The sequence below is a fragment of the Muntiacus reevesi genome, chromosome 9, assembly GCF_963930625.1.
Source record: "Muntiacus reevesi chromosome 9, mMunRee1.1, whole genome shotgun sequence".
Classification (NCBI taxonomy): Eukaryota; Metazoa; Chordata; class Mammalia; order Artiodactyla; family Cervidae; genus Muntiacus; species Muntiacus reevesi.
Window position 1 is genome coordinate 7,230,638 of NC_089257.1, and position 20,177 is coordinate 7,250,814.

General features: G+C 35.8%; 1 protein-coding gene and 1 pseudogene across 1 annotated transcript; both read left to right on the top strand.

Moving 5' to 3' along the window:
- The first annotated feature begins 4,233 nt into the window (after positions 1-4,233).
- On the top strand, positions 4,234-5,169 carry LOC136175418 (olfactory receptor 10AG1-like; annotated as a pseudogene).
- Positions 5,170-12,118: 6,949 nt separating this feature from the next.
- Positions 12,119-13,087, top strand: LOC136175122 (olfactory receptor 10AG1-like). Its single transcript, XM_065945431.1, has one exon. The coding sequence runs from the start codon at positions 12,137-12,139 to the stop codon at positions 13,085-13,087; it is 951 nt and encodes a 316-aa protein (XP_065801503.1). The 5' UTR covers positions 12,119-12,136.
- Positions 13,088-20,177: the final 7,090 nt, after the last annotated feature.

A 20,177-nucleotide genomic window follows, 5' to 3' on the forward strand; every position in this document is an offset into this window, starting at 1 on the left:
CATATTTTTTCCAAAAACTTTACCCACACTAGTTTAACTTTACTTTTGGTGCATGCTCATTTCCATCAAGTAGAATTACCTACATTTATGTAGTTAATTTTTTTTCAGGTTCTGTGTCCTGAATTTTAATTTTGAGCCAAAGTTAAAGTTTTCTTGCTTCAAGATTAAACAGATTTTAATTTAGAATGCTTTCATTATTTCACTTACTTTCTACACTATTTAAACCTACGCATCATTTAAAGCTTTCTTATCTTAAAGCTACCGTGCTGTTCCAATAACATTAATTTAAAAGTCTATATTTGCAAATGTGTTAGGGTATTTTGGTATTGAATGATAAATTTGTGGGTTTTTTTCTAAATTTTATTTTCTATGGCATCAGAAATTTTCTCTCCCCATGCATAATTCTACACTGTGCTAATTATGAGACTTTAGAACTCCTTCCAGCACTCTTGCTTTTTGGTTATGCACCTGCAGTAGCTCAGTTCCGGCTGGCTTCTCACATCACCTACTCTTCATTCGCCTTCCGTGGTGTCTTCCACATCATCCCTGACACTCTGGGATTACCTTCGTAGTCACTCTCTGTTATGACACTATCATCAGAGCTCCCTCTCAGGGAAATATTTTCTGTTTGTAATCATAAACCCTTAGAAGCCACTGTTTACTAATAAGTAACATGACTGGGTACAAATCAACATTTTTGAAACAACCTAGGTGTTGGGAATAATTATTTTTTTTTCCCAGAATTGAAGCCCAGAAGACACAGACTGTGTCTTTCCACACTATCTCAGTTGGAGAATTCAAGTTATTTTATCCCATACAAAGTTTTGGTATTTTCTCTTACAACTGCATTCACACTAGAAATTATAAACTGAGAACATAAAACCTCTATTATCAGTGGTTCTAATTTTTTTTTTTTATTCTAGGAATAATAATACAGCATCTATCTCTTAGGTCTCCCCGGTGCCTGGGGAAGAATCAATAACATATACGATTAAAATAGTATTTATCATCTGGGCAATTACACGTGCAGGACCCTAAGTATCAATTAAGAATATAATATAGGAGGATATAAGAAAAACATGTTCAGGAAACCGTGCTGCAAGCTCAGTGTTAAAGAAAGAGCCTCACAGCTGAGTGATCTTGACAGCGTTTGAACTGGGTGTGTGTCAGGTTTAGATGGTCTCCAGGTACACTGCTCAGCACCTTATTCAATTTTAAGAAATAAAAAGCGTGCTGTGCACTCTAGTCCATGGAGAGGCTGAAGAGAAAGTATTCTGAATGGAGTGAGAACTACCTGGGAAAATAAAAGAAATCATAGAGTGCCAAATGGTGCTTTTAATTGGAAATGTAACATGACTGGTCGAAGAGATCTCATGGGGTAGAGAAACTTTATTAAAGAGCCCATTATTTTGGAAAAAACGGAATATTTTAAAGCCAAGTTGAATGTCTGATTAAATTGTGATTTCACGTAAACTAATATAATTATTTACATCTTCTACAGTGAGATAAAATCAGCATCATCTTATATAAGAATGGTAAATATGAACTATTTTATATTCTTGTAAGCTATAGTTTATAACTTTTATTTTAAAATCTAATACTAATATATAATAGCAAGAGTGATATGTTAAAGGAATTTGCATGTATTTCTGACTAGGTCAATATAGTTTACAGTTAAAATATTTAATAATAATATTAAATTATTTGAAATGCTAAAGACATGAATGAATAACTGATATATTTTATATAACGTGGGGAGATAAACTTGGTTTTGAGCCAGTATAATTTAATGGGCATTTTTAAGTTAATTAGATCCCTGATGATATTTTAAGAAGAGATTTAATATAAAGCCAAGATTGATACTGAAGCCGAAGCTCCAATACTTTGGTCACCGATGTGAAGAATCCACTTATTAGAAAAGACCCTGATGCTGGGAAAGACTGAAGGCAGGAGGAGAAGGGGAGCACAGAGGATGAGACGGTTGGATGGCATCACCGACTCAATGGACATGAGTTTGAGTTAACTCTGGGAGTTGGTGATGAACAGGGAAGCCTGGTGTGCTGCAGTCCATGGAGTTCCAAAGAGTTGGACACGACTGAGCGACTGAACTGAAACGAATATAAAACAATCTAACTCATGCAATTGCAAGTTCTGGGGAATTCAAAGAGCATCTACTTTAAGAAAAAAACAAATGCTTTTAAATTAAAATAATGAAGTAATTTTGAGTTAAATAGTGATTTTAAATTACTTACATGATTTAGCTTGCAAATTAATATTACATATACAGACCTAACTGAAGTAGATAGGGTAGAGATGGTGATATGACCAATGAAAAGTTCATATGGAATATTATCATATATCTTCTTAATAATTTGAATTTTTTGAAGTAATGGAGAGAAGTTCAAAGATGGCAGTAGTAAAGCATTAATATTTATTTCCCTTAATAATAAACACTTAAACATTTACGAGAAAGAGGTATAGTATAGATAATTTAGAGACAGCACACAGTAGTTGTTTTTTTCTAAATTGCTCACTGTTGAGAATAACATGCAAAAATTTCATCTTACCATGAATCTTGTTCATGGCATATGCTAAAAATTTAACTATCACAATGCTGAACTTGTACAATTAGAAATTATAATTTATTTAGCACTGAAGAACAAGAAATGTTGGGGATGAAGGAGTAAAAGCAGTTGCTAAATCTTCTTTTTCTATAGAGAAAACACAAAAAAGAGAAAAAAACAAAAAAAGAACAGCAGTGAAAAAATAAAAACAAGAAGAAATATACCAGAGTAAAGTCTAACCAAATTGAAGGAATTTCTTCTCTTGCTCTTTGCTGACGTTCACCATCTCCAGTGGCTTCTATTTGGGTTGCTTTTAGTTAGGTATATCATTATCTTGATGGGCAATAGAACCATAATTCTAATAACCCACTTTGGTCTTGACCCCTACATTTCTATGTATTCTTTCTCTGGCAATTCTTTCCTTTTGGAAATAGCTATGGATCTGTTACCCTTCTCACAATGCTCATGAATCCTGGAAGTCAAAGAGAACATCTTTTTTTTTTTTTTCTTAGTTTAATTATATAAACCTTTGAGCCCTAGTTTCTTCATCTATAATATCAATATAACCTGATGTTAACACAATTCAATAATCTGCTATTGCAAGTAGCTTGCTAACACAAGAGTAGCGCAACAGAACTTGTATTTTCCAATTTCCTAGATATTATTTAAAGCTACAGCTTACTAATCACCTTTCTTATAAAATTCTTATATTTTCTAAGTATATCTCAACACAGGAGAACTTTGAGTGTCTGTAGGTCTCACTAGTTACTCACTAAACTATATTTGCTCACCTACCTACTAGCTAAAATATATATTCTCTGCTTTTGATATTGTTGACAACTGTGTATTAGCCATATTTTAAACAATTTATAGTTTTCAGTTTTAATTTTCATGTGCTGCGTCTTATATGTGTTATTAGCATGATAATTTTTAAATGAAAGTGGCCTCTGGCACATCGTAAGAGATTTTAGAATAGATTTACCAGGCAGAGTTTCAGAAATTATATCATCAGTATAATTCCTTCAAGTTTGTCATTATTAATTAAATAACCAATAAGTCAAGAACACTGTCAAACATAAGCTGCATCCCTGTAAAACATAAATAAATGTTCCTGCTTTATAATTCCTGATGGCTATGTTGTTTATTTAAGTAGATAAAGGCAGTCAGAATGGTCTTAAATAAAGTGCACACACAAGAAGTAAGAGCTATCATTGAAGAATATGAAAGGAAAGGCATGCTTTATTCTTGAAAAAGTTCTGATGGAAGAGTTGGGAAATTCCTGAAAAATGCATTACAGAATTTGGTGGTGCCCTACCACTGAGAAAGTGGGATGCAAATATTTCTGCCTCAGAATTTTGCTTCCTTAATAAAAGTAAAATGGATAGGTTTTGCTCTGCACACAAACAGATTCAAAATGAAAGTGCATAATTTTTAAACATATCACTTTTATTTAAAGTTAAACCTTGAATTGCAACTTATGCCTTTATATTTAGAATTTAGCATACATATTCTCCATTAAGCTTCAGTTATGTTTAGTCCAGGATATAAAATACTAGACATTAATAAAAAATAGAAATCTTATGTAATATTAATGATTCCTCTAAATCCCTTTAATTTATAGAATTACAAAGCAGAAAAAGATAAATGTCTAATTGTATTATCTTTACAGATGGAACCTCAAAAATATCTAGTGAATGTGAATCTCACTTCAATGACGGAATTTGTTCTTTTGTGATTTTCTGACATTCCCAATCTCCAAATGTTTCTTTTTGTGATGTTTCTGTTTATCTATGTGATAACTCTGATGGGAAATGGCATCATTATTCTCCTAACCAGGACAGACCAGACTCTCCAGACTCCCATGTACTTTTTCCTCGGTAATTTTTCCTTCTTGGAAATCTGTTATGTGTCTGCCACTCTTCCTAGAATGCTCATAAACCTTTGGACTCAGAAAAGACGTATTTCTTTGCTTGCTTGTGCAACACAGATGAGTTTTTTCCTTATATTTGCAAACGTAGAGAGCCTGCTTCTTACAGTGATGGCCTCTGACCGATACGTGGCCATCTGTAGCCCCCTGCACTATCCTCTGGTCATGAGCCACAGGTCTGTGTCCAGCTGGGGGCTGCCTGCTGGGTCGCTGGAGTTCCAGCTGAGATGGGGCAGAAGTGCCAGGTTTTCTCTCTGTCCTTTTGTAATCCAAACAAATCAGTCACTACTTCTGTGACATCCTCCCAGTACTGAAGCTGGCCTGCGGGGACACGTTTCTGAGTGAGATGCAGGTCTTCACAGTTGCTGTGCTTTTTGCCGTGGCCCCTTTTTTGCTGATTCTTGCCTCCTACGTTAGAATCACCTCCAGCATCCTGAAGTTGCCATCGGCAACAGAAGAGCAAAGGCGTTCTCCACCTGCTCATCTCATGTCCTGGCGGTGACTTTATTCTTCGGATCTGCGATTGTTACATATTTACGACCTAAATCCAAAAATTCTTCCAGAACAGACAAATTTCTCTCACTTTTCTGTACTGTTATTGCCCCGATGTTTAACCCCCTGATATACACTCTGAGAAATAAGGATGTATTGACAGCCTTGAGAAAACTGCTCCCTTAATGTAAAGCATTAGCTGCTTGATTTAAATTCATTTTCTGTTTCTCTATTTAACTTTGTCAGTGTATAATCAGAAATAGTTTGCTTTTTCCATATGATTGATATATTTATTATATTTATTCATTCCTGGCCTTATTGTTTTATGCTGGATTTTCTAACATCAGGATTATATTATGGTGCCTTGCTGATAAGAAACTATGTATTTAGGTAATCTTATATTCAGTCCACAAATTTACTGGTGATTTGCAATTTTATGAGAAAATATAGTATTACTTACCTACCTTTTCCCCTAAAACCATAGATATTTTTGTACTTTCCTGTTCATGTAACTATCATGCACTTTTTTTTTTCCTTTTCATAATGTTTTTAGATAATACAGATGGTAAAAGTTTGGAGAACAATCGTTAAATATCTATGTGATTTTGACTTTAGACATTTTACCTTTCAGCAACTTCGATTTGATTCATCTGTAAAGATTAAAAATAAAATTTTGCATAATGACCCTTAAAATTTTGTAGTGTGGCAATATATTTTTGCTCTCTGCTTCTATCTGAATTCTTCTTTGTAGATATGCTTTTTTAATGTAGCCAAATCATGCTACTAGCATCTTGATAATTTGTTACCTTAATTTTTACTAATGCAAAAAATATGAATGCATGTTTGCTGTTCAGAGATATAAGATGTATGGGATTCAATCATTTCTCACCCATATAGTGTTATCCATTCTCTAAGATCTCTTGCTTTTTTTTTTTTTAATTATTTTGGTGAAGTATATATCTGAAATTAAAATAAAAATACTTGGGATATTTAGTACATTATTTCCCCAAGTTTTCCTGGTTGTAAAGGATGATACTTGATAAGACAGAATCACTATATTAAACTAAAAAAAAATTACTATTAAAAAGATCTTGTATTTCTTCAGATGGAAAGAGTTGAACTACGGACAGTACGCTGGATCATTTTCAGTCAAACTGATTGGGAAATTATGCAATCTGAGGAAGGTTTTTTCTTTTATATTTTCTTTTTAAATCTGTCTTTCTCTTATTATACTATGTGTTTAAATTATTTTTCATAAGACCATAATTCATCTACCAGCTAGTTCTCTTCTTTGAGCAAAATCATGTCATCAAAAAAGACATCTAAAAAGCACCCAAAAATTATAGCAATCATTTCAGAGGAGATAATGTGCAGATGACAGTAACAGATGACAACTGTGGCTACTGCAAATGACCCATTGAAAGGACTGAAGGAAGTAAAATATTAAACTTGGTTTCAAAGCCATTTTGAAGTCCTTTGTTTCAATATTCTGTTGCTTCACAGCAAATTATATCCAAAATTTATGGTTTAGAATAATGTCATTTGATTGTATCACATCCATTGTCCAATATTGAGTAGGGATTAGCTGCATGGTTGTCCTCTTCCATAAGCATTGACTGTCATCACTAAAGAGAATTCATATAGTGACTGATTGGTTTTCATGTCTAAAACAGCTTCACATAATTATATTGTGTAGTTACAATGATGCATCACCGAGAAGAAAAATCCAGTTTTCACTTAAATTTCATACCCTAGGGGAACAAACTGTTACTAGATAAATAATAATTTATCATAAAAGCATAAAATAAATCATACAGTAAAATGATCAACATTGAACTTGTAAAAATAGAATGGTGTTTAACTTAAGTTTGGGAAATAAGAATTTAAAGAATGCTTTCAGTAAAGGATGATACTAAAGTAATTTTTTTTTTAATCTCAGCAATAGTGTTAACAAAACAATTAAATTAAAAAATGTTGAAACATGTCTTTCTGTAATTTGAACCAAGGAAAGGGATTTTTCTCTTACAGTTTTTTTTTTTTCCCTCAACATTTTACTAGAGATACTAGCCTATACAGTGGAAAAAAACAAAACAGAGAGAGAGAATAAAATGCATATGTGAACACTGTAAAGTGTTAGTCACTCATTCGTGTCTGACTCTCTGCAACCCAGTGGACTGTATCCTGACAGGCTCCTCTGTCCATGGGATTCTCCAGGCAAGAACACTGGAGTGTGCTGCCATTTCCTTCTCCAGGGGGTCTTCCCAGCCAGGGATCACGCCTGGTTCTCCCACACGGGCTCCCCTTCCACGGAATTCTCCAGGCAAGAGCACTGGAGTGGGCTGCCATGCCCCCCTCCAGGGGACCCTCCTGATCTGGGGATGGAACCCGCATCTCTGTGTCTCCTACGTTGGCAGGCAGGTTCGTTACCACTAGCGCCGCCTGTGAAGCCGTTATTTCCACATCGAAAAGCAAAATAAGTAGACATCGAAAATACTATTTAAATAGGAACAAAGATATGAACATTTAAAAAGCAATGGAAATGAAAACCCTGCAGGATGTTTATTTAGTAAACTAGAAAATAATTTGAGAGAAATTTAAGATAAGGAACTAAATGGACTAAATGGGGAGCTGGTGATGGACAGGGAAGCCTGGCGCTGCGGTTCACGGGGTCGCAGAGTTGGACACGACTGAGGGACTGAACTGAACTGAACTGAATAGAAATTTTAAAAACTTCACATCACAGGAAAAAAATCCATAACTTTGGGTGGTGATGGATATTAACAAGACATTGTGATGATCATTTAAAGTATATTTATGTTGTACAGCAGAATTTAATATAATGCTGTAAGTCAAGTATATCTCAACTAATCACTGATTGAATTTTAAAGGCCATGCTTTATGTTATGCAAATTATGCCTCAATACTATTGCTAATTTAAACATCAAAGTCTAATGAAAATAATAATGACATTGTATTGTTAGGTTCAAATATATCTACAAAACTAATTAATATGCATAAATATGTACCATAAATACTTATTCCGTTATGTGTCACGCTAAGTCTTCAGTCTAAAGGTATACATGTTGCAGCATGCTATAACACCCTTTTTTTAGTGACCAAAAATGAGGACTGCAGCAGAGTCTGGCTTTATGCTTTTCAAATACGTCTGTTTATTGACATACAATGAATATCATTCCCTAAACCTTCTCAGAACTATATTGGACCACGTGATTAGTTTCTACAATGACATATGGGTAGAAGTGATGTGTTTATGATGTATAGAGTCTCTGAATAGTGTATTTGTTTCCTTATGTTTTATCTGTCTGGCATCTCAGGTTTCTGCAAGCTGAAGTTCCAGTAGGAAACTACAAAGTAGTAGGAATAACGGGACCCTTGGATGAAAGCAACCAGAGATTCTTCATCACTGACTGCAAACATGTGCTGTAATTGATTGTAAGATGGTTCTTTATTTTGTTACACTGATATATTTGAGGTATTGTCTCAGATTGTAGATTTGTTTTCGAGTGATGGTGATACTGAATTGAACAGAGAAATATTCAATTCACTATCCTAACAATAGAATTAGGAATTAGATCAGTTTACTCACATGGGTGATGGACATTCAGTTTGTTCCATCTTGTAAGTAAAACTTAGCTGAAACAAATAATGAGTGCAATTCTCATTTGTAAATAAGCATGACACTAAATGACGTGGATACCTCATCAATCCTAAAAAAGAATACATAGGTCCAATTTACTAGGACCGTGCTATAATAAAGAGAGGCAAATTTAAAAAACAAAAAAGAAATGCAATTTTTGAAACACTCATAGTGTTTTAAATTGTCAAAGAATCTCTAAACAGAAAGAAAAAAAAAATGTGCTTATGAGCAGAAGTTGATATTGGTCTTGTAACTTCTTTCCTGACAATTTTACCTACATACCTGCCTGGAAGTAGCTGAAATAGAAAAAGCATTTTGTAGGAGAGTTTTTTTTTTTTTTTTCTTGTTTTTTGCTTTTTCTTTTTTTTTTTCTCTTAAATAATTGGGTTTAAATGTTTATTCTTTTTTAAAAAATTAATTGGAGGGTAATTGCTTTACAATGTTGTATTGGTTCTGCCATAAAACAAAGTAAATCAGTCATAAGTGTACACTTGTCTCCTCTGTCTTTAACCTGTCTTCCACACCTCACCCCATTCCCGCCTCTAGTTTGTCAGAGAGCATCAGGTTGTGCTCCCTGTGTTTTATGCACATAGCAGCTTCCCACTAGCTCTCTCTTTTACATGTGGTGGTGTGTATGTCTCAGCGTTAGTCTCCCAATTTACCCCACCCTCTACTTCCCTGCTGGGTCCACAAGTCTGTTCACTATGTCTGTGTCTATATTCTTACCTTGCAAATAGGTTTTTCAGTGTCATTTTTCTCGAGCATATATATATGTGTGTGTGTGTGTGTTAACATGATATCTGTCTCTCTTTCTGACTTACTTCACCCTGCGTAACAGGCTCTAGGCTACATTTAAGGTGCATTTCATTTTGAACCTGTTAGACACCTGCGCTGATGACTGACTGGATATCCTAACATGAATAAGCATATCCAGATTTTTGTCAGCAGATAAAACATACCTTAATTTCCACAAAAGTTAGTCTAGGAATAGAGTGTTCCACTTCTGAAAAAGGATCTAACCTTACCTAAAATGGGTTGGAAAGAACAAACATACCACGTTCGTGTATTAGTAAGGGACACATTTTTCTAAAGATGTGAAAGATGAGATCTGGATGAATTATGGGATTAAAATTAAGGAAGACAAATTTACAGCAATTACTAATGGCCTGAAATGCAATAAACTGAAAGTTTTAATTTTTTTTTTCCAGAAAATACTATTGATACTAGAGTGCCATTTCTCTACTAGGTTCCTACCCCCCACAGAGGGGAACCTTTATGCCAAGACGGAGCTGCAGAGGACAAGTCATCTACAGAAAAAGTAGTTTTAAAACTTAAACGCAGATAATCAGCAAACAGAAGCAGTCTTCTAGAAATTAAACTGATACTCAAGAGAAAATGTCCCCCCAGGGTGATCATGACTATTTCCTATTTAAGAGCAACTGATTTTTGAAGAATACTCCAGAATGACAGTGACTTTCTGACTCAAAAGAATTATAAAAGTTTACAGGGTCAAAACATCTATATTCTCACAGATAGCTTCATGTAAATCCATGAAGGTAAGATGTTAGATGGTTTTATTTAAAAATAGTTCTGAATTTGAGGTTTAAGATACAAAGGATAAAACAGAAAAAATGTGAAATTCTGAGATCTTTATCTGAAAATTAGTTAATAACTTAAATTAACCAATGTATTTCTTAACTTTTTTAATGATAAAGTAAAATTAGATATAAGTGAAATAGCAATAATAATAATAATAGTATTTATAATAAAACTTACACAGGGAAATTTTGAAACCTAATTCTAGAGGAACTAGAGAAATATGAGAGAATATTTGCTGACTCAATTATATTTATCAAAGTATTAATGCAAAAACATACTTTGTGAGGCTGGAAGATGGGAACAGATATAGTAGATTTAATGAAATATGAAAACACAGTTAGAAGAACAAACATTAATGAACTTTTATGAGAATTGTCAAAGTGTTGACCGCCTGATAAGTGATTACATGAACTTGAAGTGAAGCAAAATAACGGGCCTGTGTGTGTGTGTGTTAGTCCCACTCATATGCTTTTGCCATTTGCATTTCTAAAAAAATAATCAAAGGGTTTAAATAAAGTTACATTTATTAGATAAAATTATAACAGAATTATATAAGACATATTTTATTTGGTTGTAAGAGAAGTAGATGACAATGGATCAGAGAATCACATATGTTAAGAAACTATGTTAAAATATCATGAAACCGAAAGTCACTCAGTTGTGTCCGACTCTTTGTGACCCCATGGACTATACAGTCCATAGAATTCTCCAGGCCAGAATACTGGAGTGGGTAGCCTTTCGCTTCTCCGGGTGATCTTTCCAACCCAAGGATCAAACCCAGGTCTCCCACCTTGCAGGCAGGTTCTTTACTAGCTGAGTCACAAAAGAAGCCTGGGAATACTGGAGTGGGTAGCCTTTCCCTTCTCCAGTGGATCTTCCTGACCTGGGACTCAAACCGGGGTCTCCTGCATTGCAGGTAGATTCTTTACTGACTGAGTTATCAGGGAACCCCAAATATCATGAAGAATGGGTCATATTTATGGACTGAGTTAAAGATTAATTGGCATTTGTAATGCAATGTACAACGGTATGAATAGGGAACGTTATTGGACCCCATGATGTACCTAATGCTTTCCATGTGTAGCATAACTGATGTGTGAGGTACAAAGAGAAGAACAATATGATTACACGTATCTGTTCCCCCAGTAACAAGGAATAAGTTTAAGAAAGTCAGTTCTCATTGAAGTAGAAATGGGAGGGCTTAAAATGTTTTGAATAAGAATTGGGCAAAATTTTTAAGTGAAAATCTTTGAATTGAAAGGAGATGGAATAAGCCAATAGGTACAGAAAATGAAATTGATGAACTCAAAGAAAAACAATAGGAAGCCTGTGTCATATATAACTTCACCCTGAAAGGGGGTGAAATAATTTAATATTATTGCTGCACAATAAGCTCTAAATAAAAATGCATGCATCTTACTGTTTATGGTATATTACTGCTGCTGCTCAGTCACTTCCATCATGTCTGACTCTTCGTGATCCCATGGACCGTAGTCCGCCAGGCTCCTGTGTCCATGGAATTCTCTAGGCAAGAATACTGGAGTGGGTGGCCGTCCCCTGCTCCAAGGAATCTTCCTTACCCGTGGATCAAACCTACATCTCCTGTATCCCCTGCATTTCAGGCAAATTCTTTTACTGCTGAGATACCAGGGAAGCCTCTGGTATCACTACATCCAAGTGTAAAAATGAAGATTTTATTTCTCTAACTGATTTTAACTGCACGTCAGTTTATTGCTGAGGTTTCAAATCTCATTTCTTAGAAGCTGAGCAAGGCAAAGGCAACAGTACTTGCATGGACTATGTAAATAAGTTCATGCATCTAATTCAGTTAACAGAAGGGAAATGCTGCTCAAAAGCATGAATGGATTAACCATCTTGAATTCACCATATCTACAGATGGAGTACAAATTAAGAACAGAAAAATCAAACATCACTGCAATGATGGAATTTATCCTCCTGGGGTTTTCTGATATTCCCAATTCCCAACGGATCCTTTTTGGGATATTTTTAGTCCTCTATCTGACCATCCTGACGTGCAATAGTGTCATTGTGCTGGTAACAAGAATTGACCCCACTCTCCAGACCCCCATGTACTTTTTCCTCAACCACTTTTCCATTTTAGAAATCTGTTATGTAACTGTCACTATCCCAAGAATGCTCACAGACCTCCTGAGCCAGAAAGGCCGCATTTCTTTCATTGCCTGTGCTACACAAATGTGTTTGGTCCTTCTGTTTGGAGGTTTAGAGTGTCTCCTCCTGGCTGTGATGGCCTACGACCGCTACGTGGCCATCTGTAACCCTCTTCACTATGGTCTGACCATGAGCCCCCAGGTCTGCATCCAGCTGGTCACTGCCTCCTGGGTCAGTGGAGTTCCTGTTGTAATTGGGCAAACATGGCAGGTTTTCTCTCTGCCCTTCTGTGGGTCGACCACAATCAATCATTTTTTCTGTGACCTCCCCCCAGTGTTCAAGCTTGCTTGTGGGGACACATTTGTGAACGAGATAGCAGTCTATGTAGTTGCAGTGGTGTTCATCATGGTTCCATTTCTGCTGATTGTTGTCTCCTATGGCAAAATCATCTCCAACATTCTGAAATTGCGATCCGCCAGAGGGAGGGCTAAAGCCTTCTCCACTTGCTCGTCCCACCTCACCGTGGTGGTCTTATTCTACGGCACAGCCTCTACCACCTATTTACAACCCAAGCCGAATCAATCTGAAGAAACTGGGAAGCTGGTCTCTCTTTTCTACACAGTTTTGATCCCAGCGTTGAATCCCATTATATATACGCTGAGGAACAAAGATATCACCGAGGCACTGAGAAAACTACTAAGAAAATTGTCAACCTGACTCGAAGACTTGAAATCACGCAAGCAATTTGTTTCTATGTTTCTCATGAAATGCATCAGAAAATATCATCTAGTATTATTTCTATGTTCCTATGAAATGATAGTTAATATCATCACTGCCATCTCACATTATGTAAAAGGACCGTAATTTCAAAGAGTTAAGGGTTTCTGGGTTATCAAAGCACACATTATCTCTATGACAATGATCTATTCCGAAGACCTATCTTTCCTCTCACTGGGAAAGAGTGAGTTAAGAGATTTCCTGAGCAATAAAATGATAGTTAACTGCTATAAAACTAATGATCAGGGTCATGTCTTGTAAGAAATTTGCTTGAAACTTCCCATTCCTTCAGACATAGTCACTGTCCTTTTCTGTACTGAGGATTGGATTTAGATGATGAGAAAAGAACAACCATGCCCAAGTTGGTGGGCGTAGCGGAATCTTAGAATGTTCTAGCATTTTTTCCTTCTTTCTCTGTTTTGCAAGAGTACAAACCCTGAAAGGATCCTTTGTTACCTCAATGCTGACTCTTCTCTGGTGACTCCATTTCCTCTGGCTTGTAGCTTCAGGTTTTGCTTTGGTAGTGTCTCGGTAGTATTAGGAATATTGGGAATTTAAAGCGTAAAGGGCATTGGGTTGAATGTTGATCCCTCTAAATATATGCCAGGTTATAACCTGCAAACCTGAACTTATTAGGAAAATAAAAGCCTTTGCAGATGTAATTCAGTTAAGGACTTTCAAACAAGATTATCTTAATGTAAGGGAAGGGCACTATATCCTGTGATCAGTGTTCTTAGTTCTTATCAGGGGGGAAGAGAGATGAAGTGAAGGCTAGAGATGCAGCGACACGTAGAAGAATATCACATGAAGATGGAGGCGGCAACCGGGAGTGACACAGCCATGAAGCAAAGGAGGTCAAGCACCACGAAAGCTGAAAGAAGCGAGGAGTGGCTATCCCTTCAGAGCCGGTGGAGGGAAACCTTGCCAGCAGTGTGATTTGGACACTGGCTTTTAAAGATGTGAGAAAGTCAACTTCTGTTGCTTAAACCACCCAATTTGTGATAATTTGTTACAATAGAACTACAAAAGATCTAGTGGACACATATGCTATGTAAGCAGTCTTTTTATTAAGGTGTTTTTATTCTAATCATCCTGAATAAATTCTGTATCTTTTAGGAACAGTGATTAAAAAAAAAAAGTAGGATTTTTTTTTTTAACTTTAAAAACTGTATCAATGAAACCTCATAAAAATGTTTGCCCAAGAATGACGGTTACCTGTGCTTGTCCAAGATGTTTGTTAAAAGCTTTTTTAATCCTGCAAAAGACAACACCAGCAAAGCAAAGGGAAGCTGCTTTCAGTTGGAGCATTTAGACACGGGCGTCCGTTTACCATGTGATGCTGCATAGTCTGTCTAAACAGTGCTTTAGAGACACTGCAGTGAAGAAATCCCACGCTTTTGAGACGTGTAATAAGTGCATAAATGTATGTGTAAAATATAACTCTATTTTTGTAAAACAAAGGGAGATGGCATCCATATATTCATACAACATTTCACATGTGCATCTTTGTAGTTGGTGTGTATATATGTCAGCGGTATCTGGATGTGTATTAGAAGAGAGAATGAGCTTCTTTACAGTGAAGGGAGTTCAGATAATGTCTGACTTATCTATTTATACTTTTTGGAGTATTGATTTATTACGAAGAGAAAAATGTGCACATCACAAAAATCATAAATTTTATTCAGACAATAAAATACATGTGGAAGAAAATTACTGCATATCTTCTTTTCTTATTGCCCCCCAACATTTTACAGAATATTTAGTAGCTAACAAGGTAATTTTAATATCAGCCAAATAATCTTTGATATTTGAAATAAATAACATTTTTTGTGAACTAAACAAAATCAAAATATATAATATTTGATCACTTCTTTTTAAAAAAGGACTAAGATAGCTTTAATAATAGTTACAAATAAAAATAAATTTAAGATTATGAAATGGATATATATGTACATAGGCACTCTTCCAAATGTATAATATATATTTTATATAATATAAACATATGTATTTCAATATTCATTGGAAGGATTGATGCTGAAGCTGAAGCTCCAATACTTTGGCCACCCGATATAAACAGCTGACACATTAGAAAGGACCCTGATGCTGGGAAAGACTGAAGGTAGAAGGAGAGGGCATCAGAAGATGAGATGGCTGAATGGCATCACGGATGCAATGGACATGAAATGGGCAAACTCCGGTAGATGGTGAGCTAGAGGGTGGCCTGGAGTGCTGCAGTCCATGGGGTCATGAAGAGCTGGACATGACTGGAAGACTGAACAGCAACAGCAAATATATATTTATATACAGCTATACAAAAATTAAAATGACTGATTTCACTCTGTTCACAGAGAGAACAAAAGACACACACAGACACACACACACACATACACACAAAACCCAGAAGCACATCTCACTTCAGTGATGACATTGGTTATTTGGGGATTTTTCTGTGTTCCCAATCTGGGTGTTTCTTTCTGGAATATTTTTCTTTTATATGTGATTATCCTGGTGAGAAGCAACATCAATACTCTCATAATGAGTTGACCAAGCAGGCTCTCAAATTCCCATGTATTTTTTCCTCAGTAACTTTTCCTTCCTGGAAATCTGTTATGTATCTATCACTCTTTCTAGAATATTCATTAATTTTCCCAGTCAGAAAGAATATATATACATAAATATATGTGTGTATATATATATATATATATATATTTGCCTGCACTACAAAGGTATATTTTATTTTATTTATTTTATTTCTGTTCTTGGGAACGTAGAATAACTTGGTCTTGACAGTTATGGCCCATGGCTGCCATGTGGCCAATTGTAACTTTCCGTAACCTCTTCTAGTTAGAAACCAGGAGCTCTGCATTCAACTAATGATTCTTGGCTCTTGAGTCAGTGGTGTCACAGTCAGGATAAGGCAAACATGCCAGACTTTCTCTCTGTCATTTTTGGCTCTAACTGCAGGCTGGCCCGTGGCGATGATTTTTAGAGAGATGAGATGAGACGTCAATCTCTACAGTGGTACCATTAGTGTACCGTTTGTCACGATCCCCTTTCAGCTGATACTTGGCTTCTACAGTAAAATCGCTTCTCCTTCCTATATTTGCCATCAGCAATGGAATGAGCCAACGTGTTTCCCACCTGCTCAGTTCATGTCACGCGTGTGAACTAAATTGCTTCTGTTGTGTCTGGCTCTCTGCAACTTTGTAGACCGTGGCCCACCAGGCTCCTCTCTCCATGGGATTCTCCAGGCAAGAACACTGGAATGGGCCACTGTGCCCCTCTCCAGGGGATCTTCCCCACCCAGGGATCGAGCCTGCGTCTCTTATGTTTCCTGCATTGGCAGTTAAGTTCTTCACCATTAGCACCACCTGGGAAGCCCCATAGCTGTGCCTTTATTTTGTGGACCCAACAACATTACATACTTATGACATGACTCCAAACATTTTTACAGGAAAGATTTTTTTCTCTCTGCTTTCTATACGGTGTTACCCTGATGTTTAATCCCATGATATATACTCTGAGGAATAAGGCTGTCACAATAGCCTTGAGAAAATGACTGTTTAATATTTAACATCTCATCCACTGCTTTGAGCTAGTGATCTTTTTCCCCACTTAGTTCTGCTATTGTCTTAATCAGACATTATTTGGAATTTTGCTTCCTGCATTAATATAAATTGGTTATCCTCATGATCTTGCCATTTTATACTTGACTTTCTGATATCAGGGTTATCTCCCTAGTGTTTCTATTTATAAGAAATTAATTCTTTTGCTGATCTTATATTTAAGGGACTAGTCTCTGTCAGCAAAAATTCACTGCTTATTTGAATCATTGTTGTTCAGTTGGTAATTCATGTCCGACTCTGTGTCTTCATGGACCGTAGCATGCCAGGCTCCTCAGGCCTCCACTATGTCTCAGAATTTGCTCAAATTCATGTCTATTGAGTCAGCGACATGATTAATATCCAGCCATCTCATTCTCTGCTGTCTCCTTCTCCTTTTTGCCTTTATCTTTACTAACATCAGGGTCTTTTACATTGAGTTGGCTCTCTGCATCAGGTGGCCAAAGTGCTAAAACAATATAATATATTTTATCTAGCAATTGGCCTCCCGATATTTTTATCCAAAATTCATAATGTATGTTCTAGTTTGTCTCCCTCTATATTGTTATAATTTACTTAAAACCAAAAGATTTCAGCTAGCAAAGATTACTGCATATGGAAAGCTTTAGAGAATACTTGTTGAATGACTATAGAACATGGGCACACTTGAATAAGCAAAAGTTCAGAGTGCAGAAAATGTAGAAACGATGGTCTTTTAATAAACTATATTAACTTAAATATATGTAATGGTACAAAAAAGAGAGCTTGACCCTCACTTCACAAAATTTATTTTAAAATGGAGTCTCAGATAATTTGTAAACTTAAGTAAAAATGCATAACAACAAGTCTTTTCCAAGATAAATTAACTTCATAACGTTGGTGCAAGAAAAGTGTTTTTGATAAAATTATGAGTGATAATGTAAACATTAATCAGTTGTACTTCCTGGACTAAGAAATACTGATATTCAGAGTGAAATTTTTCAACATAAAAGGTTTAAATACACTGTTGTTAAAGGAGTGCTCTAAATCAAAAGCATCAAAAATTCAGGAGAAAAATTGACAATAGACTTGAAGATGCATTTCAAAAGAGACTAATCTAAATGCCCAGAAAAAAAGAAGAAAATAACTCACTAGCAACCAGTAAATGCAAATTAAAACCAGATTAAAACCAAATGATATCTACGACACATTCATTACAAGGATGAAATAAACAAAAAGACTCACCCCATCACGTACGTAAAGGGTGTGGAGTAATGAAAGCTCTCACCTGATGCTGGCATATTAGCACACAGCCTGCCTTCATCGAGAAAATCTTACCCTTAGCCACACACCAGAAGAAATGTGTGCACACGTGTGCCAAGGGACGCATCCGAGAATGCTCATTTTGAATCATTCATAAAGTCAAATCTTTATCAAACTAGAATCGAACGCAATTGTAGCAATTTCACACCGAGGAAAACCAAAGAGTTATAGAAATGAATAAAATGCAATTACGTACAGCATGTATTAAGCATATTTTTAAGCAAACCAAATCATAATCATACTGTACATATCCTTTTTGTTAAGCTAAAAAGCCGTATTTCGAACACCATTTATCATATGTATATACATAATTTCCTCTATTTCTTAAATTTTATTTAATGAGCAAATTCTATCATGGAAAAAAGCATAATGCTCTTTCTTATTTTTGGCTATGCTTCTATTTTTCCTGAAACTAATTCAGAAAAATGAATTAACTTTTATTATAAAAAAGTAGTAATCAAGCAACAAAAATATGATTCAAAACTGGTGATGCCACTGAATTGCTTTGAAAAACAAATCAGCATCTTTATAAAAGGACATACTTACAGCCAGGTTTAATTTTCCAACCTCTAAAACAACAAAAAATAACTTTCATTTGTGGTTAAGAGGCACTGGGTCACAACAAGCCAGTCTAGTTTCAAGCCCTAGAAATTTTTGAGAAATTATAGAACGTATTTTAAAGGTATCATATAACTGTGGGAGAAAAAAGAATAGATGACAATATCAAAATCAAGGCTCATTCAGTCAAAGAATATTCATACTTTTTCAAGCCACAAATTTGTTACAAAATCATGGTATTGCATATCTTAGTATGTGTGCATGCTTACTGATTAATTCAAAGGGTGAGCACAGTTGTGATATTGGTTGATTGGATATTCTTCTCCACACATACACAGTGCATAGGAAAATGTCTCAGATTTTTTAATATTGTATCATTGTTCAGATTACAATTTACTTTTTTTTTAACAAATGAATATGTTTTCTGTATATTGAAAGAAAAATTTTCTTCTGTGAATTGTTAATTCATCTGTTTTACCCATTTTTATATTTATACTTTGGACTTTTCCTCTGTATTAAAGAAGGAACCAGGATCCCTTTATTTCAAATCAGTTGTAATAATTTTTTCTGTTATATTAATTATATTTGATACTTATGGAGCTTGCCACTTTTAGCATCTAGAATCATTTATTTTTACATAGTTTTCTTTTTGTGTGTGTGTTTCTTGCATTCTAAATTTTAATGAGCTAAACTTTCCTTACTCTAAATTATAAAACCTCTTTTTATAATTTCTTAGAATACTTTCATCATTTCGCTCTAAAATATACAAAATCGTGTATCATTTGGAGTTTATTCTGCTGTGGGACAGTTATCAAAAATACATATGCTGTTTATTTTCCAAGTCTGCCCATTTGTCCGAAAGACAGTTATTTTAAACGTCCACGCTTTACCAATTTGGTAGGCTATTTCAGTCAATGACAGATTTTCGTGTGTATTTGAGCCTTTTCTGGAGTTTCGTTCCATCCCAGCAGAGGGTCTGTCTTTACGCATGATGCTGCGCTGCGCTGCGCTCAGCCGTTCCGCTGGGTCAGACTCTGCGGCCCCGGGGACGACAGCCCTCCCGGCTCCCGTGGGAGGCCGACTCTGAGCTGATCCAGAGGCCTTGTGACTGCTTCCCAGCACCAGCTTGTCTTGGGGACCCCTGCAGGATTCAGCCTGGCCGGCCTCACCCCCTTCCTGTCCTTTACGCATCCGGTCCCCGTGAGAAGCCTCTCCCGCCCCCACTACTCAGGGTCTGGGCCACAAGGCTCCTGATACTTTTTAATTAACCTTCCAGATCACTCCCACTGTCCCATTACTATGTGTTCCCTCTCTTGTAAATATTTTCACTTCATAATCATAAACCTTAAGAAATCACTATTTACTAAATAATAGGAAACAACATTCAATTTTTGGGGGGTCATGAAAAACTGGCTCTGAGCCAAGATTTTTAAACTATCTTTATTTTGGAGAAATTTCTCCACATTTGAAACATATAACTCACAAACTTTTTGCTTAGAGTCTTTCCCCTGATCTCAGCTGGATTTATTCCAGATTCTCATTTTATTGTAACTAGAGGCTGAAAGTAT